We start from the raw sequence: 22,821 nt of genomic DNA on the forward strand, positions 1-22,821 counted from the left end.
GAAATATTGCCATGTTTAACCGGAACGTCAGAACTACAGGTTTTTCTCAGTCAACTTGCCAAAAAGAAAAAGAAGTGTCAGCCTATGACCCCTAAACTGTAATGTTTTGTTTGCTTGTTTTTTAGATTTTAGGAAATCCCTTAATTGGTAGTTGGATTAAAGTTTAGTTCTAGATGAATCTATAATTGTATTTAAAAATTGTGCCTCGATTTATTTTTCAGTTACTGCCTTGCAGTTTGAGGCCACTTTGTGAGTCCACAGGGTCTCACTGCCCTTCCCGCCCTCTGGGATGCTGCATTATCAGCCCTTCTGTCGTGCCTTCCTCTCCCCGGAGCTCCAGCTTCTCCAGCCCCTCCAGCTTCTCCAGCCCCTCCAGCTCCCCCAGACGCTCCAGCTTCCCCAGCCCCTCCAGCTTCCCCAGCCCCTCCAGCTTTCCCAGCCCCTCCAGCTTCCCCAGGAGTTCCAGTCCCCAATAGCTTTTACCACCACTTTCTTTTCATAGCCTTTTTTTTTTTAAATTTGCAGTGGAACCTTGTAGAGATTCAGTCAGAATTTTATTTTAAATCCTAACTAGATAATCTGTTTTAGCAGACTCGATCTATTTCCAAATAATGGGATTAATATTCTGGCTTTATCTGTTTTGTATTTCCCAATTCCTTACCTTATCTGATTAGTTTCCTTGTCTCTACTGGGTAGATCTGCTATTTCTACTCATCCTGCCTTCTTTGGAATTATACATTCTATGTTTCCATCATTTACATAACTATAATTAAAACTGTAGGATACATACAGCTAATAATAATAATAATAATAATAATAGCAGGGCTATTACTAGCTGGGCTAATACAGCACTTCCACCCAGCTAATGTTTCAAATGGATCCTGGGGCTACTTCCTTCCTACCTCCGGCTCCTTGCCCCCTCCCACCTGCAGCTGCTTTTAGAACGAGATATTTTTGGTTAATTGCTCTTCGCAAAACACTGAGGGGTAACTCCTCCCATCTGCATGTGAAAACGTCTGTTTCACTCTCGTTTTTATGAAACAATTTGAGTCCACTATCTGGGCAGATGATCATTTCTGTTCCCCCTCAGCCTTCTGAAGTTTTCAGGCCAATGGCAAATGAGAAAGCCTCTTCAGTGGGCATGCGTCCATACAGGCTTCTCTTCATGCCAGCGTCTTGTAGCCCTCCGTCCTCGGCCGCTGTGGTTCCTGACAAGCCACCAGGAAAGGAGCTTGTCCTACCCCACCCCCAGGTGACTTTTCTTCATGCGCGACTATTTTCCTTTACAACCCAGAGACGCTCTCCTTGCACTCCGCTCACACACCGCTTCTTTCCTACTTTCTACTGTGTTTTCGTCACGGGTCTTCTCTTGGCCTTCGCCCGTCTCGGAGTGCTCCCTGAGCTCTGTGCCCTCCCTGAGTTCTGTGCCCTCCTGGAGCTCTCTGCCCTCCCTGAGCTCTCCCTGAGCTCTGTGCCCTCCCTGAACTCTGTGCCCTCCCTGAGCTCTCCCTGAGCTCTGTGCCCTCCCTGAGCTCTGCGCCCTCACTGAGCTCTCCCTGAGCTCTGTGCCCTCCCTGAGCTCTGTGCCATCTCCTTTTCCTGGAGAGGCTAGCTCCCGACTCCTGCCGGGCAGCCCTGGTTTGGGGCGGCTCCTGCCTTTGATCCTGGTGCTCACCTTTAATATTTCTCTTTCTTCTTTTTCATTTGGAATGTGCATTCCAGGTCATCTGAGTGGCAGAGAGATCCCTATACAATGACCACGTTGGCTTCACCCTGAGGCCGTGGCCACAGGGAGGGGTCATTAATGAGGGAGTGGGACCGTCAGCCTCCTCCCTGCCCTGGTCTTGGCAACATGGACTAGAGCCGGGTCTGCTCCCGGCAAGCACACAAGAGGTGGACAGAGTCTTAGCTGTCCAAGCCTTTCTCGCCATCTTGCTTCAATCCAGGCACTGGGCAAACACCCCCTCTCCTTCTCTAGGCCTCTTCCTGTCTCCTTCTCACAGAGGAAACAGCCAGTGTTTGTGTGGGGGAAGAGGGCTTGCACTTCTGTGAGATTCCTGATGGCTGGTGTCCACTTCCCGTGTCCCCAGCCCCAGGTGCCCGCTCTGGGTCCTGGATTGTCCTCTGGTGTCCCTGGCCCCAGCCTGAGGTGCCCACTCTGGGTCCTGGACGGTCCTCCCGTGTCCACAGCCTGAGGCGTCTACTCTGGGTCCCGGACGGTCCTCCCGTGTCCACAGCCTGAGGCGTCTACTCTGGGTCCCGGACGGTCCTCCCGTGTCCACAGCCTGAGGCGTCTACTCTGGGTCCTGGACGGTCCTCCCGTGTCCCCAGCCTGAGGTGCCCGCTCTGGGTCCTGGACGGTCCTCCCATGTCCACAGCCTGAGGCGTCTACTCTGGGTCCTGGGTGCTCCTCCCGTGTCCCCAGCCTGAGGTGCCTGCTCTGGGTCCTGGACGGTCCTCCCATGTCCACAGCCTGAGGCGTCTACTCTGGGTCCTGGGTGGTCCTCCCGTGTCCACAGCCTGAGGTGCCTGCTCTGGGTCCTGGACGGTCCTCCCGTGTCCCCAGCCTGAGGTGCCCGCTCTGGGTCCTGGGTGGCCACAAGGCAGCACCTGACACTGTGGACCTGGATCTCTCCTGACCCTCTGACACTCCCTCCTGCCTGCCTGGAGTCTGCCCGGCCTGACCATGTGTTCCCCCCAGCTCGGAGGGCTGCAGCAGCCCATGTCCCAGTGTGTCACCTGTGTGATAGTGCCACACATGGGAAGATGAGACAGGGTGGCCTGACCTTAGGGGGACATCCTCACAGCTACCAAGCACACGGGACGACAGACTGGTGAGAGCCTGCTTCCAACACAAAATCCCACCCTCTCCACCGGGAGCTACTGTCCTCATCTTCAGAAGGCCACAACTCTGTCCCGTTCTCTTGGGAGTCACACATTCACACATTGGGCCTATCACTGTGAGCCTGACTCGAAGGAACACACACAACAAGCATGTTTCCCAAGTTACATCTAAAAGCCCCCACCCAACAAGCTGACCACAGGCGATCAATGTATTCCAGCCACACCCAGGATGCAGAACCCCATCTATGCGTGTGTTACATCCTGTTATCTTGGGGTAAGCACCGCAGATTCCTCCCCATTGCCACAAGAACCTGGGCATGTGATACAGCAACTCCACCCAAGCAGGGATGTCTGCTTTCCAAGCCATCTTTAGCTTCTGCTTGATTTCATTACAAGGATCTTCCCAACTGAGCAGCCTAGAGTCCCAGAGACAGGGCCCAGGGTCAGCCACGCTGCAGTGACAGACAACACAACATCCAGATCCCAGCACTCGCTGGAGCTTGAGTGAAGGCTCCAGTTTAGGTGACTTTGCTCAGAGTGACACCCCACAGCGCACACGCAGACCCGAGGGGTAGTTCCAGCACAGCATTACCGTGTGGTTTCGAGCGAGAGAGACATCGGTGCCGTCTTGCAGGTAGTGGGTTTCTGTGAAGCTGCTGGCGATGAGGCCTCTGTGGAGAGACAAGAACAGCATGAGCAGAGGAGCCGAGCGCTGGACCGTGTGGCATGTGTGAGCACCAGGCCATGGGCAGCCAGGCTCGGGCCTCTCCCAGGCCCCAGTGCGCCCACAGCGCCTTCAACCTGCTCAGGTGGAGACTCAGGCAGGTGGCAATCACCCGTGTTTATTTTGAACCGCAGCCCCTGGAGGATATGCTATGGGCACCTCTCCCTGGTGTGCACATCGGATAAGCACAGTGATATGTGCTGCACAGGTGCGTGTGAACACACACACATCCCATGAACAGGGAAGGCCGATTTTAAAGTGATTTCTAGAGCTCACTTGCTGATATGCCACAAGGCTGCACTGAACTCATTCTCTCTCCCACTTGCTGGGAAAGTCTTCTGGGTTCCCCTAAGCTGCCCCTGTTGGATCTGCCCCCCGCCACTCGCTCAGCGTGAGAGAACTGGTTGACCTTACGGCATTGTCATGACAGAGATGACAACAATAGTGAAGTGTCACAAACCGCGACAGACACTGCAAGCGAAGACAGACAACGTCAGATGCACTGAAATTCTGCGTTTTGAAGACAACAGGGAGAGGAGCATGCCTCGTCTCTTCTCCAAACTGTGTAACTGGAGCTTCACGGGAGATGGCACAGCGGAGCTTCTGCGGGCTTTAAACCATTCTGTGCGCTCCGGGATGACATGCACCACCTCACCCAGTTCAGCCCCACCACAGGAAGGATTCCCTGGGCACCTGCTGTGTGCTAAGAGCTGGCTGGGGTGGGGGTGCTGAGGACGGGCAGCAGAGGGAGACGGAGGAGATGGGAGGGGGGAGGCACATGAGGCAGGACCTGGGATACCCTTGGTGGCACTCAGGGAAGAAGAGCTTACACGATGCCACTCCTCGTCGATGTCAGTCACTGCTCATTGCTAACTGCGAGCCCTGTGCTATTATTGGTCATTCAGGTCTTTTTAAAAAGATTGATTGACTTTCCTTCACCCTTTTCCTGCCACTGTTGGCCGCTGGCTGGTTCCAGAACATTTCGTATCTTGTCCCACTCATGTCCTCTGGGTTGGCTATGCCATGTGTACCAGGTTTCTTCTACTCTGGCCTTCAATGAGGCTACCACAGTCCCCTGGAGTGTCCCCCTTCGTGTCTGTCTGTTAACCCTTCAGGGTGGAGGCTGCAGGAGGGTGGTGGCCTGCCCCACCCCCAAAAGCCCGCCACTGCCTCCTCCCTCCCACACAGGGCCCCGTTTGCTTAGCAGAGAACTGGCAGGCCCCATGCCAGGCCCCTGTGTCTCAGTGAAACCTGACAGCTTCTATCCCAAGGAATCAGACATGACTTCTGTTTCAACTTTAGCGAGCTGCCTGAAGGCCAGTGATCTGCGGGGACCTGCTTCCATGGTGGTGCCTGGGGCACTCAGGCTGCACCAGGCCTTGCAAGTGGCACTGACTGGGCGTTTGCTAAAGCAGCAGTGCTAAGCAGAGTGGGATATGTAATAAGTGAATGAGTGAAAGAACTTGGGGAAGACACACAGGCATTGTCCCTTCTGGCCTAGAACTCTCCCCAGCCCTTACTCCATGTCCTTCTCCAGTGGCAGGACTTGCCAGGGAGTCATAGACGAAGCTATGAAAGCACCGCTCCCGGGAAGGACCCTAGGCAGGGTGGACAGACGATGGCCATGTTGGAAAAGTGACAGCAGCAGTGCTGTGGATTTCCCCAAAGAGAAAACCTGCTTTGATGGACTCTCCTATTAGCAAATGGGAATGGAGGGGAGGGCGGGGTTTCAGGAGGTCGCTCATTGCACTTGTGTGCTGAGCTGGTCTAACCAGACAGCCTGCTCCTTTGGACAGCCGTGCCAAGAGCTGATGCTGCTGTCCCCCGTTTGCTAAGCTGCTGCAAGCACCCGCTACAAGTTATCTCACTGAGTGGGTATTCATCATGCTGCATCTTGACAAGCTCTCTAACTGGGGAAAGACAGACCCAATGTGGCCAGGACCCCAGGACAGGGGTGTGCCCAAAGCCAGCGTCAGGAGTTAGGATGACTCTGTATAGTGAGCGGTAGGAGATAACGAGGTGAATACCCCACCCAGGGGTGACCACATATTCCCAGGCATGGGGGGCCTAGAAGGGCATGTGAATGGGCAGTAACCTCAGGGATATGAAACAACACAGGCTGTCAAGCTGTGCTGGCTGTGCTGCTGAGGCAAACATGTTGGGCGGGGGGGCACACCCTGCACGGCTGATGCAGCCCACGTGATCCCGTGCCATGGGAGGGAGCCACTGAGCACACCAGGCACTGGAGCTCAATGCCCATGGCAATCGTGTGCTGAAAGGAGCAAGGGAGAAGAGGCCGAGGTAAGGACAGCGTGGAGGCTTTCAGAGCGTCCACATCATGAAGCAGGGCCCGCCTGCTCTGTGGGCACCCAACCACAGGAATGACAGCACAGCAGTCCTGGGGAAGGATCCTGGGTTGGGGGACGCTGACCCAGAGAGGTGACTCCAGAAGCGGAGACTGAGGCGGACATGTGGGCATGCAGCTCACTGGGTGTGGCCGGGGTGAAGCTGGAACCGAGCCACCCAAGTGCCAGGGGCTGTTGACGCAGGAGTCCCGGAACTCTTCCTGCACTCATGCCTGAGTCCTGGGATGCGGCTGGCCAAAGATCACCCTTCAGAGCTCATAATCCCAAGTTCTTGCATCTCTGAAATGATGTATCAAACCAAAGATCCTGTGGCTTTTCAGAAGATCAATGCATAGGTAAAAGATTCCACTCCAAATTTACTGCAGTTCAGTCACACAGTCGAAAGAAGATGGATTTCCTTGCAATGACTCGCTGCCGTCTCAAAGCCCAGAGAGGGGAAGCCAACCCACCCAGGTTTAGCTCCAACACAACAAGCACCTCCCAGCGCCTGCTCTCCTATGTCCCTGCCAGGAGCCTGCATTTGCCTTCCGGCCGCGTGGGGCTGAGCTATATCCCAATACCTCACAGGGTGCCTGGCACACAGTCGGTGCCTAATGAATAAATGCATAGACAAACACAGGGGCATTACAGCAGAAAAGCCAATTTGGACAGTATGTGTCCAAACCACATTATACTACACAAACTACAAAACCTATACAAACCACATGGATCAACTGCAAATAGAGGAGACAGGATTGCTCTGTGGTTGCAGAGGTGGTGCTGGGGGTGGGACAGGCTCATTCACTGCTGAAGATTCATAGGAGCACAGGTCATTACTGTGCTAATGACAACGCCATCCGCATAGACACTTGGGCAAATGGTTTCTCTAACAAAAATGTGAAAATACAGCCATCAGTCCCTTGCAGGCGGGACCCAGTCCTGGGGCTGTCACAAAACCCCACACACCACGGAAATCAGAATTAAACATCAGGATGAGCCCTTCCAGTCACTGCATCCAGTGAGAGTGGACCAATCCTCAGCCAGAGTGGAACATGTGCAGAGAAAAGAATGAGAGGAAAACCAGGCAGTGCAAGCAGCCCAGGACTCCCCACAGCTGGTTTCAGGGAGCGGCTGGAAGCGCAGGGCTCTGTCGCTACCACGGGTCTGGTGGGCTACTGCACAGGCACCAGGTGGTGGACTGTTTCCACCTGCCACCCACGTGTGGAGGTGCAGGTGGACTGCCACTGGGCCTGGACCTCTTTAAAAACTAGTCCTGCTGCTTGCTTGCCTTTGGAGAAAGCTCACAGATCCTGAGCCTGCTGAGTCGCTCACGCTTGGCTGGGAACGGTGAGGCCTCCACAGAGACCTGGGGTGCTGACTGTTGGGAGGTGCAGAGGAAACCTCAGAGCGCTGAGGAGTCCTGTCCACGGCCACACAGCTAAGTCCTTGGTGTCTGACCCTGATGCTGTGAGCTGCCAAGGTTGTCCACTGCCAGCCATTGGCCTACACTGCCTTTCTAGGACAAAATGCCAGCAGGTGGCTTTGAAGACGGAAAATGACGCACCTGCAGAATCAGACAGTGTGTTTGCCTGGAAACTTTCTCCCACGGTACTGGAATAAACACTAGGGCTCACGTTGTTTCTCTTCACACTCATTTCAATTGAGTCACACAGCTCAAATGATTTTTGGTTATAATTTCAGCATTTTGGGATCCTAGCTCTTTGGAACTCTACATCTGTAAGAACAATAGAACATTTACATCCCATCTTCTTTTGCTATTCTCTCTTTACTAAAATACTTAGCATGATCAAAACAACCTTTGTTTTCCAACAGAATCTATTTATTTTTAAAAAAGAAGCTTCCTTGGCCCAGCTCGTCCTCATTTAGTTTCACCAAGTATAATGGAGAAAACTGCTGACATGGCATTTGGAAAGCTGTGGGGGACAAATAGGTTTCTGGTAAAAGAATTTCTTAGAATTCTAAGTTGAGCATAAATTCGCAGCACACGGAGCCCCCGTGAGACACAGCATGCCATGTGCCCTTGGAACCATTCATGGGACCTCGCCTCTTGACAAAATCCATGGGCCACACAGGAGGGGCCTGTGAAAAGCTGTGGAAAGCAAGAAGTTCAGACAAGCTCACGCTGGTGCCACCACCTCCTAATTTTCAAGTCCACACAATTTTTTCATATGACACATTTCTTATGACCTTTTTGCAGGCTCTGTGTGTCACCTCTAAAGGCTGTGGACTTGGGAGGTCTGTTTTAAGAACAGGGCTGATCCTGGGCCAGTGCTGTGATGTAGTTAGTATGTTAAGCCTTCGCCTATGTAATGCTGGCATTCAGTAAGAACACTGGTTCGAATCCCAGATGCTTCACTTCTGGTCCAGCTCCCTGCCAGCAGAGGATGACCCAAGGGCTGCGTCCCTGCACCCATGAGGGAGACTGGCCTTCCAGCCCTTGTGGCCTTTTGGGGAGTGAGCCAGCAGGTAGATTGTGCCTCTGTCTTTCCTCCTCTCTCTGTGACTGTCTTTCAAATAAATAACAAATAACTCTTACAAAAATACCAGAGCTGCTGCGTCTCCTGCCCCGGCTCCTGCCCTAGTGGCCCAGGGCCATTGCTCTGCAAGGGTCTGAGAGCTCTGTGCTGCTTTCTCCCTGTGCCACCAACATGGGCACCAGGGATTCCCACGCCGATTTGGCTGCGCCAAAGTGAACATGACTACCTTCACAGTATGACAGTCACCAAGTCTCAGCAATACAAATGTAAGAAAATAATTAGACTGTCAACACAGAGGACAGGCTGACAACCCCAAACACACTCAGGCTCACCCCAACTTCCCGCAGATCCAGGGGTCCTCTACCATGCCTTCCTCCAGCGGGCCTGCCAGCCCACACAGGCAGCAGCTGTGTCCCTGAAATTTCACTCTTGTCTGTTTTACTATGAGGCTCAGATGGGGTAAGGCACTTGCTCCAGGTCACATAGCTTTTAAGTGGTAGAGGACAGACAGATGTTAAACACATCTTCCACCAAGTCCTGGGACACAGGCACCTGCAGGTAGAAAAGCATGCCATCCTTCCCTTCTGCTCCACAAGGTTGGTTCAAGGGGTTTAACCGAGGCTGTGTCCCTGGGGTGGGGTCTTCCCTGTTTACATCTAAGGTCAAGGCCAGCTCCCAAAGGCACCCTGCAGTTGGTACATTTCCAAGTCACCGACCAGTGCAAAGGGAGACTTTATACCTTCTGAAGACTCCTCGAGCAGCCATGTAGCAATGGAGCTTGAGGGACAGTTTGTCTCTGCCTTCTTCTGTGGCTGTGAGCTTCTACGTCAAATGTGATCTGTTGCTGCAGTGTCTGCCTCTAAGACAGGAGGGACAAGGGAACCCGCAGGGTTTCCAGGAAGACACCCACAAACAGAGCTGGCCCACATGCTGCAAGCACTTTTTACTACCGGTGAAGTTTACCAATGTCATCAGACACAACCACCATTTCTCTGGCTCCAGTCACTATTCTCCAGTGCCTCCATTTCTGGAATAATCTAGCAAATTCTCATGTCCCATTTTGCTTCATTTTGGCTTGTTTCTCATTCAAAAGCCAGAACTCAGATCTTGCTTCTGGTCCAAAGCCCTCCCTTGTTCCCAACAGAATCTGGGCACAATTTTGTTTTAAATCCCATAGTATGGACTGGCACCTGCTCTATATCCTCAGTGGAGTGTGGACTGCCACCTGCTCTATATCCTCAGTGGAGTGTGGACTGGCACCTGTTCAACATCCTCATGTACTGTGGACTGGCAGCTGTTCAACATTCCAATAGTCTGAACTGGTATCTGCTGTACTACCCTTCTGTAGTGTGGACTGGCACCCGCTCTATATCCTCAGTGGAGTGTGGACTGGCACCTGCTTTGTTCCTCTGGCCCATCTCATCTTACTAAAGCTGTGGGCTCACTTTTGTACCCCAGGCCTCCAGCTCGGTGGTCTGCTGCAGTTCTGTGCCAGAACAGTCTCCTCGCTTTGTTTTTCTCCTCGATTCCTACTGACCCCCGTTCCTTCTCTGAGACAGCTGTCCTCCAGAGCACCCTTTTAGAACTGGCTCTCATCGCTTGTCTTCTGTCTAGAATTTTGTCAAGAGCATTGCACCTTGTCTACCGTTTCTTCTTTATTTTGGTTTGTTTGGGAGTAGGGCAGGGCCCATCAAGTCCCCTCTGCCGCTCACAGAGTGCCTGAGATGCAGCAGGTGCCTGGTGTGGTTTGGATAGCAGGTGACTCTCAAACTCTGGCAGAAAGTTAAGACTCAGAATCATGGCTTGGTGGTCCTGGAAGGTGGAGGCTTGACCCAATACAAGGGGCCAGTATTGTGGTACAGTGGGTAAAGCTGCTTCCTGCAATGCTAGCATCCCCTATCAGCTCCAGTTCAAGTCCTGGTTGCCCTGCTTCTGATCCAGTTCCCTGTTACTGCACCCGAGAAAGCAACGGGAGATGATCCACACGCTTGGGTCCCTGCACCCACGCGGTGAGAACTAGACCGGAGTTTCAGGATCCTGGCTTTGGTCCGCGGCCATGTGGAGAGTAAAGCAGTGGAGTTTACATATCCCTGCTTTCCACTCTCCCTCCTTCACACTTTGCTGTCTAAAAAGAAATCTTAAAAAACCTCTGAAGAACATCTTTAAAGAGGACATTTCTTAGTTTATTGACTAAAGCCCCATTTAGCCAGGTGCTTTTGAACTGTCAAGTCCAAGCCAGGACATCCAGCTCTGAGGCTCAGAACTCTGCGATGCGGGCTGTGCTGCCTCTGCACACCGCTGACACTCCAGACGTTCCTGGAGTAAGCCGTGTCTGCCGCACAGCCTGGAGCCGGAGTGCAGCAGGATTCCGGGCCCGGCAACCCGCTAAACGGTTTCCCAGAAAGCTGGACGCGTGTCAGCTCCGGTTTCCTCACCCACACAGCTCCATGAGCAACTTTTATTAATTTGTGCTTGCAGGCCAAAGGGGATTTTCTTGGCTTTGGCGGAAGCCAGCCAGCCAGCCAGCCAGCCAGCCAGCTCCCAGGCAGACTTGTGGGCTGGCCAGCTGGGCTCTCTTAAAAACTGACCTCTATTGAACCAAACTCACGCAACGTGTGTTACCTCAAATTCGTTCCCTCCTGCCTGCTCAAAGACAATGCTCTGCGATTTTCCATTGTGAGGCTGCCAGGAGATAGATGGCAGGAGGGACCGGGGACAGGGAAGGAGCCCCTCGCTTCCTCGGGTTTTCTCAGTCAGCCCTTGGGACTGACCTGGTCCTCCTCTGTGGCTTCCAGGCACCACACTCAGGAGTGCAAAAGGACGAACTTTTGCCTTTCAAATGAGGGCTTCCCCAGATGCGAGTCTGGGGTTACAGAGCCCATCCACTTCTTGGACACCTTGCCTGATGAATTATCTGAGACTGACCAGGAGAAATCCTGCCCCAGCCTTTCCCCTTCCTTAAAAAAAAAGCCCTGGGCTTCCACTAACATCAAGTGGGCACTCCAGTCTGCAGCAGAGTCCTTAAACAAAGGGGGGTGGCTGCTGTGATGGCTCAGTTGACTAATCTTCCACCTGTCAGTGCCACATCCCATACAGGAGCTGGTTCATGCTCTACTTCTCTTCCAGTTCCTTGCTAGTGGCCTGGGAAAGCAGCAGAGAATGGCCCAAGTCCTTGGGACTCTGCACTTGCATGGGAGACCTGGAAGAAGCTCCTGGTTCCTGGCATCATATCAGCTCAGTTCTGGCCACTCTGGTCATTGTGGCCATCTGGAGAGTGAATCAGCAGATGGAAGATCCTTCTCTCTGTCTCTGCTTCTCTCTGTAAATATGCCTTTGCAATAAAAACAAATAAATCTTAAAAGAGAGAGCGAGCAAAAGAGAGACAGAGAGAGAGAGAGAAGGGGGGGCGTTTCATGTCTCTGGGACGTCAGAGGGCTGTAAATTATAAAGCCATGATATGAAACCAGATATCCCACCTGAACTGTAGCTGCTGGGTGCTTTATAGGATGTATTCTTCTGTTTTATTATTATTATTTTAAAGAAACCACAACAAAAAGTAATTGTAACACTAGCCCAGCATCCTGCCTCCTGGTAACTGATTCTGAGAGGCTTGTAGTAAGCTCTAAAGTTGTCGAAAGCCCTAAAGAATCCTCGAATGTCAGATGCCAGGGTCAAGGCATCGCGGATGGGTCTGTCCCTGGGGTAACGCCTGGGTAAGTGCTGCCCGTCATCAGCAGACCCCCCACTAACCCCCACGTGGCCTGCCCTGGGTACATCAGTGCTTCTGCACGTACTTGACAGGTGCAGGTAGTACAAGGGTTGAGAATGCTTTATGCGGCCTGTGTTACTCCTGGGACGGAACAAGAGGAAGTATCTTGTGGGTTTATGTAGGTAATGTCAGGCAACACGAAATGTAACCTCAGCCATGAAAGCTCTTCAACAGACATCATTGTCCCAGATTGTAGGATTAGTTAAAAATCAGGACGGAGGGGATGAGTCGCTTCCTGTCTGAAGCTGTCACCCATGGCGTGGATGAACGTTTCAGGGTCCCTCACTGTCCACGCCATCGGGTGTGTTACTCACTGGCCAGAGAAAAAGATTATATCAGATGGAGAATCCAGAGTTGTTGGTGTTAGAGCAACAACAAAGCTCACAGCACTAGGGGAAGTGGAGGGCTCTTTCTTCTCCTTTTCTTTTAATGATTTACTTATTGGGAAGGCAGAGTTAGAGTGAGAGGCAGAGAGATCTTCCATCCACTGGTTTACTCCCCAAATGGCTACAACAGCCATGGTTGGGCCAGGCCAAAGTCAGGAGCCCAAAACTCCATCCAGGTTTCCCATGTGGGTAGCAGGACCTCACACACCTGGGCTTCCTCTGCTGCCTTCCCCGGGGCATTAGCAGGGAGCTGGATTGGAAGTGGAGCAGCTGAGATGCCAGGTCACAGGCAGTGGCTTGACCCCTGTGCCACAATAGTAGAGCCCAAAACTTTCTCCTTCTGGTTGTGGCTTCTCCCTAGCTATGTCTCTAGGATGTCCTGGCTGGGGAGTAAAATTGGACATGTACTCAATGAGCTCAGCCTGGAACAGAACTGTACTTCCCAGGGTGGACTTTGGCCAGAGAAACAGACACGCTTGCTTCTGAGCTGTGTGGCTCCCTGGTCACGGGGCTGTCCCTCAGATGCTGCCGCAGAGTGTTCCAAACAGGAGGGCAGAAGACTTCCTCCAAAGAACCCAGCAACTCGAGCTCAGAGCGGATTCATGGTTTCGCTTTCACACGACGCTCTGGCACGCAACATTGGGAATGGGGATGACATCATGTGTGCTACTAAGCTCACATTCTAAAAACAAGCTCCAGAAACTTCATTAAAAGCTGAAAGCTTTCCATGTGTCTGAGGTGGGAGAGTGGGGGAAATAGTTAAGTATGTGGAGGAGGAGAGAGGTATAATTAAATGATTAAAAAACGCAATTTACAATGAGCTGCCTTAGTAATCCCTTTAAATAGTTCCATGGGAAAGAAAAAAATACCACAATCACCTACAAGCTTATTGAATTCATCAACACTTTGGGGCCACAAAACAATGATGTGCTAAGTATACTCTGGCACATTCAAACACAGAGGAAATGGCTCCATCCAGAAAATGGATCCGATGTCGTGTGTGTGTGTGTGTGTGTGTGCTTGTTATTTTTCCCACCAGGGTGGATATTTCCATAATGAAACAATCACATTTGAGTTCTCCACCAGTACTAGCATTGTTGGGCCGGTTAACACCGTCCTGGAGCACAAGCACCTGTTTTGTTGGCTATGATGATGAAACCGTGGTCACACAAGAAAGCAACTGTGTGACTTTGAAATGCACGCTGAAGTGTGGAGGTGAGAAGCCCCAAGATGTCTGGTGTTTGACCCCAGAGAGGGGCCGGAACAGAAAGCTAGGAGGGCAGTCCCCACACCTGCAGAATTGGGGAGGGGTGCCAGGCACGGTGCCTGGACTCTGGCACTGGTGATGCCGGTGCTGGGCACTTCTGTGGACGGAAGGACCTCTCCGGCCTATGCCTTGGTAGGGTGATTAGCAGACCCCAGCCCCTGCCCATGGCCCACCAGCCACGGTCCCCAGGGGTGCCAGTCCTGTGAACTTCCCCCAGATAGTGCCAGCTGTGTCCTGGAAGGCAAAGTCTGTCTTGTTGAGAGACACTGGTGTCAGTGAGGGGGGAACGTGACACGATTCCTGCTTTGGGATGTGTCCGTTACAGGTTTCAGGATGTTCTTTGGAAAGGATGTCACACTTACAGAACAAACTGCAGATACAACAGTCATACAATAGCATACAAAGATGCTGTAGCTCACAGACACGCATATTACAGCACACATGCCCTAGATATGTGCAGGCCAGGAGACTCAGAGGCCACTCTGAGGACGCCAGTCATGCGTGGCAGTGGGCAGCCCAGCCCAGCTCCACGCTGCACCCGCCTCGGCTTGGGCTGGTTTGATTCCAGAAGCAACGACACAGAACACCATTATTATTAATCGTAACAATAACAAAGGCTTGGAAAATACAAACTCCAACATGCGGACCATTGGGACAGCAAGGAGAGGTTTCTAAAGGCTTTTCTTTCAAACATCTGTTTCTCAAACAGTGGGAGATGGTGCCAGAAACACAGCGCCGGGCAGCCTCCTTCTCTCTGGGCTCACGCTCTGCCTGGTGTCACTGCCGGCACTGAGCTCCCAGAGGCAGACAGGAGGCTGGTGCTCTCCCAGGTGGGTTGATGGAAGTGGTACTCTGTGTGCACGGTCAGTGCCAGAGGGCCCAAGGTCACAGAACTGTGCCACACATGCTAGTTAACCTAGCACAGTCCCTGAGCAGAAGGACCCCAAGCAAAACCAGAATATTTTTTCTTAGGGCTTTCCGGTGAAGCAACAGTGGAACTACTGTGTAGCCCAGGCCTGCCTGGACCCTGGCACCTCTGCACCCAAGGCTCCCAGCTCTAGTGAGAGTGGAAGCACTGCTCTCTTCTCTGTCCGCAGTCTTGATTCTCAGTGTTGGCTCAGCTACCCTACAGGGTACGATCAATTATCAACAGGTCCCTTAGGATTCACTTATGTAGGACACCAGGTAGAGTTCACGGTCATGTGTGATAAAGACACTGGGTGAAGGTTATGATGTAAGATGGGCAGACGACACAAAACTGCATGGGGGTGAGGTTGCTTTTCCTGCGAGCTCTGAGGGCTGCTCACACATAGCACTCAGTGTGACCGATGGTGTCCTGGCACAGGTTCGAATCCCAGCTGCTCTGCTTCCAACCAAGCTCCCTGTTAATGCGGGAGAACAGTGGAAGTCGGCCCACGTATGGATGGAGACCCTGGCTCCTGCTTTGGCCTGGCTCAGCCCTGCCCAATGCACACATTTGGGAAGTGAACCAGCGGATGGAAGAGTTCTTCTTTCCCTTACTCTGTAACTCTGATTTTCAAGTTAAATACAAATTAACCTTAATCTTTTAAACACAAGAGCCAACAACATTTTGCCTTCAGAAAATGGGAAAACAGCTCAGGGGGGACCCAGATACAAAGCTGAAAACAAAGAAATTGAAAGCAATGAACCCGAAGTCAAGCAAGGAGTCACCTTGCACCTGGTCCTAAAGCACCAAAGGATGGCAATTCCTCTTGTGTAGATAATCAATACAGTCTTAAAGAATCCAGAGAACAAATGGCCATTGTGTTTCTGAGGCCTGAGATCACATTACTTTGGCCCAGGATAACGGGGTGCAGGTACCAATCCTATTTAGAGTGAAGGCAGCGAACCAGCAGATGGCAGAACTCTTTCTGCCTGTGAAACATAAAATCAAATCGATGGCATTTTTAAAAACATTAAGCCAGACCACTCCAGAAAGAATGCTCTCACAGGTATCTTGTTGGAATGGCCAAAGAGCAAAGCTAAGTCTGTCTGCCACAGGCTGCAGCCAGCAAGACCTCACCGGCAGCCCCCTCCAGCACTCTGTCCCTGGCCTCAGGCACCCGGGGCGGGCCCCCAGTCCCTGGTTTCAGACACTCAGGCAGGGAGTGTGGGAACCTCCCAGCTCTCACCAAGCTCTGATAAAGACACTCTTCCTCCCCGCCTGCTGTTTTCCTTGGCATGGCTGTTGCTGCTGCCAGGGCCTCTACAGTGTAGGGTGCCTTCAGTCCCAGTTACTTCCTGACTCCTTTCTGGTCTGGCTTCCTGTTTTTGTAATCAAGTCGTTCCATCAGGTACAGTCAACTGACACCACTTCCTTTCACAGTGGCCTCAACATGAGCTGCTGTGATGGGTCAGAATCAAGACGGATTTCTCACACAGCCAGCATCAGTGGTCAAGACCACTCTTTGCTAAATTAGACAAAGCCAGTCCTAGGGAGAAAGGTGAAGTGATGTTTGAAAATGTTGGGACTTCATAAGGAAAAATGAGTCATGCATTTCAAATGTTGAAAGAAAAAAATGTTACTGAGTCACGAAGACACTGTTGACTGCTCAATGTTATAGCGGAAATCTTGCATTAATTTGCTAATTAGTTGAGTGCTTACATATGCCAGGCTGAGCAAGAAGGGAGAATCAGACCAGGGTCTGGGCATCTGAGGACACTTCTGGTCTAGTGGGGGTGACCACGATGTGAACAAATGCAAGCTAAATGTTCCGGCCATGGTGCACGCACAGCTTGATACAGGAAGCCGTCATCTGTAACCCGGTAGGTAGGCTAGTGGATGTGGGTGGGGCCGAGAGCTTAAGAAAGGTTTCCATGATGGCAACACCCAGACGCGTCATCTCTTAAGTCCTCTTCTTTGCCTTCAAAGAAATCCGTTCTCATTTTAAAAAAGAAATATGCCAAAAATCTAATTATACTTCAAAGAGAAGTATTCCGTAAGCTAAGTTTCATGAAGTACCCATTTAAAAAACACTGGTACAACGCATACAACATGATGGGAGAAGAAATCTCTGACCTGGCTGCTCTGCCCTAGGCTCTGCTTTCAGCAGCCTAGAATCCTGACCACAACCCCAGGTACAACGATGATGCTAATTCGCACACAAAAACAGGTACTCGGAAAGCTCCGGAATATCCTCCTAATCTTCATCTGGTAAAGTCCAGAATGTTCTCACGACTGCTGCCTCCTAACGTTTGAGTCTTGGCTTCCGGACCACAGGGCTCAGGCTACAGCAGGACTTGCAGGAGGGGAGAGCCTCACTTGCTCTCCCGGAGGAATCAGCAGCCACGGACCTTGGGTCGGAAATGGGAAACCGAAGAAAAGAGGGAATCTGAAGGCAAATGCAAGCCTGATGACTCCTACAACACAACACAATGTCATTCCTCCCTGGCCCCCCTGCAGAGTCCCCCAAAGATAAGCCCAGGCGCCTGCCTAGCACTTACTGGGAAAGGATTTAAAACCGAGAGGCACAAGTACTTCATTTTCCTCATATAAATATTTATGAAGTGCTAATTTGCTTTTGCATTGGAAGTTATTGATCCATTTCCCTATTCAATTACAAAATCCCGTCGTGCACAAAGAAGTGTCTTAGAGCAGAAATTAATGAAAATGACGTCTGCTATTTTGTTGGTTTGCAGTTCCCGTCACGGCCCTGGAGTGCTTCTGCAGGCTCGGCCATCATTACTGAATGATCTGAAATACACTTGCGTTATTTATCGGCCAGCCAAAAGCCTTCTGGAAGAGGTAGACGTACAACTGTGTTCCTCTGTGGGATGCTGGTCTCCCAGGCAGTGGTTTACCAGCCATATCATGATGCTGGTCCCCTGAGTTTTAGGGAGAGAGGGAGGGCTGTAGGCAGGGTGTGGGGGAGGAGACGGGACCTGGAGGGAGAGCTGTGTTCTATCTACCAGTTCTACCCCGACTGCCTGTAACAGCCGGGGTTGGGTTCAGACAGAAGCCAGGAGCCAAGAATGCGAGAATTCAACCCAGGTCTCCCACATGAGTGGCAGGGGCCCAAGTAGTTGATCTATCAGCTCTGCGTCGAGGGTCTTCATTAGCTGGAAGCTGTAGCTGGAAATCAGGCCAAGGAGCTCTGATCTGGGACGTGGGTGTCTTAACCGACATGCCTGCTCCCATAGGTTTGCTTCTTAAAAACAGCTATGTTTTTCAATTGACACTGCCATTTCCTGGGTGTATTCCCTGTTCCTGCATAATTCCCTGTGTGCCAAGAGCAAGACAAGGGCAGAGGAGGGGAGGGGTTTCATCTTTCCCCCATGCACAAGAACAGGGACCCCACCAGCTGTTCTCATGGAGCCCACACAGCAGGCACGGACAAAAGTTTCATGAATGGATGGACTGATGGAAAAATGACGACATGAGAGGATGTTTTGAAATCCAAACACAGAGATGTTATGGCAATTTCCATGTAACCGTAGAAGAATCTATTACTGAGGTCTGTGGCTAACACTCACAAACTTGGCATCTGAAGATGTTTCCTGAATCCACACTTAATAAATGGCTGTGTAACACGACGACCTATCTAACATCCTTACATTATGGCGAGCCTTCTATTTTGCTTGCTTCTCTTTCAAGAGAGCATGAACTCTCTCTATTACCATTGGGGCTCCTGAGCCAAGCAGTGTGGACCAAACCTGGACAAGAACCAAAGTTCTGTCCCATGCAAGCTACACAACTCAGCCTCGTGTGAAATCCATGCTACCCTCCCCACCACAGTGCCTGGTCTTCCCACTTCCAACTCGGAGCACATTAGCATTGAGCTATCATGAAAGGGTGAAATTGCAAAACCAGTTCCCCACCATTCAATTTTCTGGCACCCCAGCATGTTTAAGATAATGTGAACAGAGTTACCTACCATGGATGCTTTGATTTCCTAACGCAAGTAACAGATTCTCCACAGAAAGTTCATAACTGGAGGGTTATGTTACAGTGATCTCAGATTGTAATATGGCACAAAGCTTACTAATCCCACTCAGATTTCATGCTTAAACATTCATTGCTGCACCAATCTTCCAAATATGATTTATTTAGACTTAAGTGCTCCAACTTTTATGACAAAATGGCAAATGGAGTATCCCGTTTCACAAAACATACATGCAATGTTCTAGATGAGAATTAAGGGATCAGCACTAGGCTTCGATTTCACAGCATGCAGCTTTGTCAGAAGCTTAGCCTGTGGGCAACGTCAGGACTCAATGACCTTTTTCTTGCCTCCACCTGTCAGTTGCCAGTGCTGGCTCTCTTGCTTGTCCCTTGTCTTAAACAGACACAAGGATGCTGCAGGAAAAACCAACCCAGCAGCAAAAGCCTCACCCGGGAAGACCAGAGTCCAGATCCTGACCAGCCGCCTGCCTGTAGGAGAGGACCAGGAGGACATCAGGCTTGCCTCGACCTTCCAGGGCCAGGATAAGACCCAGAAAACGGACCCACTGCAACGTGGCTCATCCTGGACAGGGAGAACCAGGAGAGAGGGTTGAGACCAACACCCGCTCTACAGGCTGCACTAAACGCACTCCCCAGAGAGCCTGGGCTGGCCTTCTGGCTCTCTGTTTTGCTGGACTTTGTATCCTTTCAGGGCTGCCTTGAGTCCTGGTTTGGATCCCGCTACACAACAGTGAGTGCTAGATGACAGCTCAGGATGCTGGTTCATTTAGCCCCTAACCTACCAATGCCCTTTAATCCCAATATCCAAGAAGAAAGAAAAATATTGCTGCCACATTGCATTAAACATGTCTGTCTTGAAGGGGAAGGGAGAGCAATCCAGAGTGGCAAAACGAGCTTTTTCACTCCCAAGATGCCTGCCATGAGTGGGGCTACAGCCAGGAGCCAGGAGTGCGAGCCTGTAGCAGGAACCTACGGCCTCCCAGAGTTCTTGCATCTGTAGGAAGCCAAAGCTGCCAGGTACTCCCAGGTGGGATGTGGAAATCTTACCACCTGCTCTTGGTGTTGTATTTTCTAAATATATTTCTTTCTTTATTTTTAAAATCATTGTGCACAGTGAACACACATGATCCAAGTCTTGGGCTTTCCTTCTTGGAATCTGTTTGCCAGTCAAAGCTGTGGCCTGGCGTCTGAGTGCAATCAATGCCTTAGGTCATTACAGCACCTTTTCTCACTCACTGCTCCCACTTTGCAAGTAAAGGGCTGCAGGGCTCTGTCAGGACCTGCACCCTAGAAGAGAGGGACGGTGCTGCGAGACAGTGGGTTCACCTGTGGCCGTTAGATGTTCAACCTGAGTCCTACCACAGCGAGACAATAGCAGTAGGCTTGCTACAAGCCAGCGTGCAGCAAACAGGGTGCGTTTAGGGGCTGGCATCAGAATGGGGCAGGAGCCAGGCATGTCCTTTCAAGGGGAAGCCCTAGGGAAACAGACCCAGTGTGACCACATGAGTGACCTCTTGATCGGCACCATTTATCTCTCCTGCCAAACGAGAGCCAGATGCTGGCCTGGTGTGAGTGAGTCTTTGAGGGAACATTTCTAAAGATATCTAAGATGACTAACCAGGCAGGCAACCATGATGACCCTCACCGTCCCCTTGTCACTCGGAAGTACATGGCATTCTGTCCTGATGCTTTGTGTAGCTGCCACCAGGAGTCCCACACCTCCATCTGGAATGGTAAGCTCTAAAGAGCTGCGAGAGCCTGCTAGGGCGGCTCTGCCTCCCAGGTCCCCGGTGAGAAGGCCGGACTGCAGCAGGACATGCATTCCTGCCACCCGCTTTGGCTTGTCCTCCTGTTGACCCGCCACTCTCCTGGTGCTCTTCTTCCCTGGGGAGGGCAGAAGTCCAGCAGCCTTCTCAGCCAGCACCTCCCTGAGGGCGTGCTACAGCCTGGAAGGAGGGGCAGGGGACCCTGCCAGGAGAACAGCACTCAGTGTGTCAGAGGCTCCAGGCGCCACACTGCTGGGAGAGGGGGAGCACCCTGCACAAGGAGAAGGGGCTGTGGCAAGGGGGCAGGAAGGGCACTGAGGCCAGAGCAGTAGATGTCAGGAAGGGCCAAGGCCATGGGAGCCTGGGCAGGAAGCAGGTGGTAGAAGGCAGAGCTGCCAGCCAGGCATGGCCGGAAGGCACCCGGAAGTCTCTGCTAAGGGGACAGATGCCGGGAAGCAGATGCCACCGTTTTTGTCTTATCAGTGAGGAAACTGAGGCATGGTACGTGCATACGCTTACCCAAGGCCACTGAGCCGCAGGGGTGAGTAGTGCAGTTCCTAACTGTGGATTCCGCGCCGCACGGTCGTCCCTGGCTGCCACCAGCTTGCCCTGTGGCAGGGTCTCCTTCCCAACCCGTGTCAAAGCTAATTAAATGAGTGATGTGCAGCTGCTGTTTGCATGTGGACATCTTCGTGCAGGTAGTTCTTTCACATTTCCCCTGAAAACACAGCTATAATAAAAGACAGACATCCGCTGGGAATCACCCTTTCTGGGGAGACTTTCTGCACGTGATTGTTATTTGTTCTCATGCCTTCTCTTTTTTAAGCTCTCCCCGACTGTGAAAGGAAATGAAATAAGAAATAAATCCAAGTGCCATTTTTCTGCTGAGGGTTGTTCAGTAATGGACTACAGCCCGCCTTCCCGTTCCTCCTTGCAGCCGAGGAAACAGAAATGCTGGGGTGTAGGTGCTAGGGTGACAGGCACAGGGCTGCATCTGGTACCTGGAGACAGGAGGCTCAGACTTGGAGTCGTGGCAATGGTCCCTGCCATGGATGCCAGGCTGGAGTCGGCCCTGCTCAGCCTGCCTGGCCCTGCCGGGAGTCCCTGCTGGGGCTGCTTGATGGCTAAAGTTGCAGGCACTTTGAAGACTGCTCTAGTTCTACGAGGCCCAGATTGGAGCACAAGGCAGTCACACCCTATGAATCCAGGGACGCTCTGCCTGCTCCATCTGCCAGTGCCAGGGACCCCCGGGAGCCGGGAGAGGCTTCTTAGGCAGAAGACTGCATTTGACTTGGTTCAGAGGGTGGCTGGTATAAATCAGGCACCCAAGGGACACAGAAAGGCGGCTTGGGTTCTCCAGAGCTGTGTCATCTGGACAGCCCAGCTGGAGGGCCCTGTGAAGGGAGAGACCTGGGCTTGCTGATGGAAGCCAACAGGTCAGGAAGTGGCCCAGAGAGAGCTGCGATGGAGGAGGCAGCTTGCCAGGCCCAGGTTGGTGTGCAGGGGGCTTGCTGGGCACGGCTCGTGGACAGGGCAAAGCAGGGGAGACTGTGGGTGCTGAAGGATCAGAAGACGAGCAAGGACAACTTGAGTACTGCTTCTGGGCCAGTTCCCATTTGTGCAAGAGGAGGATTCCCAGCAAACACCCGTAGTGCTTATCAGGAGAGGGGTAAATGCTAACTCCGACTTGGGAGTGACCCCCTTCCAGACACTCCTGCCCCCCGACAGCCATCACGGACACCTCACGTGGAGCTCACACGTGCACAAGAAAACGTGTTCTGGAAGCCATCAGCCCATCTATGGGGAGCTCAGGAAGAGATGCTCCAAGCTGGCAGAGACGCATTGAAGGCAAGGAAGAGAGGGGGCACAGTACCAGCTCACAGGTACTGAGCAGCAAGCGGACGCTAGGAGCTTCATGGAGCCAGTGGCGGGCCAGACACGCAGCCCAACACGGAGTGCGTATGTCATCCTGGAGACACATTCTCTTGCTCTCAGACACCGCCACTGTCAGCTAAAACTTTTTACTGTCATACTGTGCAACTGCAAGCAAGCATCAGTCAGCACCTGCTTCATGCTTAGGTGCTTACACCCAGCAGAACAAGCACACACATGAATCACAAGGTCAGCTGCAAAGCCACAAACATGCCGCCGAGCCACGCCGGGCCACCCTACTGCTGCACGGCAGGCACCCTTGATGAGGCGTCTGCCCTCAGAGTAGCCGCACGAGCTCCGGCTCTACCCGTGATGCCTCGGCATTTGGCTTTCCCAGGAAACACCTCATGTACCAGGTCTGGCTAC

The 22,821-nt window shown here is 52.1% G+C and overlaps 1 protein-coding gene across 1 annotated transcript in view; it reads right to left on the bottom strand.

Moving 5' to 3' along the window:
* ADAM12 (ADAM metallopeptidase domain 12) overlaps window positions 1-22,821 on the bottom strand; it is a 281,918-nt gene that overhangs the window by 113,069 nt on the left and 146,028 nt on the right. The window contains exon 4 of the mRNA XM_058671586.1: window positions 3,437-3,515. Coding sequence (XP_058527569.1) covers window positions 3,437-3,515 — 79 coding nt within the window. The remainder of the gene's footprint in view (window positions 1-3,436; window positions 3,516-22,821) is intronic.

The sequence above is a fragment of the Ochotona princeps genome, chromosome 13 (assembly GCF_030435755.1).
Source record: "Ochotona princeps isolate mOchPri1 chromosome 13, mOchPri1.hap1, whole genome shotgun sequence".
Classification (NCBI taxonomy): domain Eukaryota; kingdom Metazoa; phylum Chordata; class Mammalia; order Lagomorpha; family Ochotonidae; genus Ochotona; species Ochotona princeps.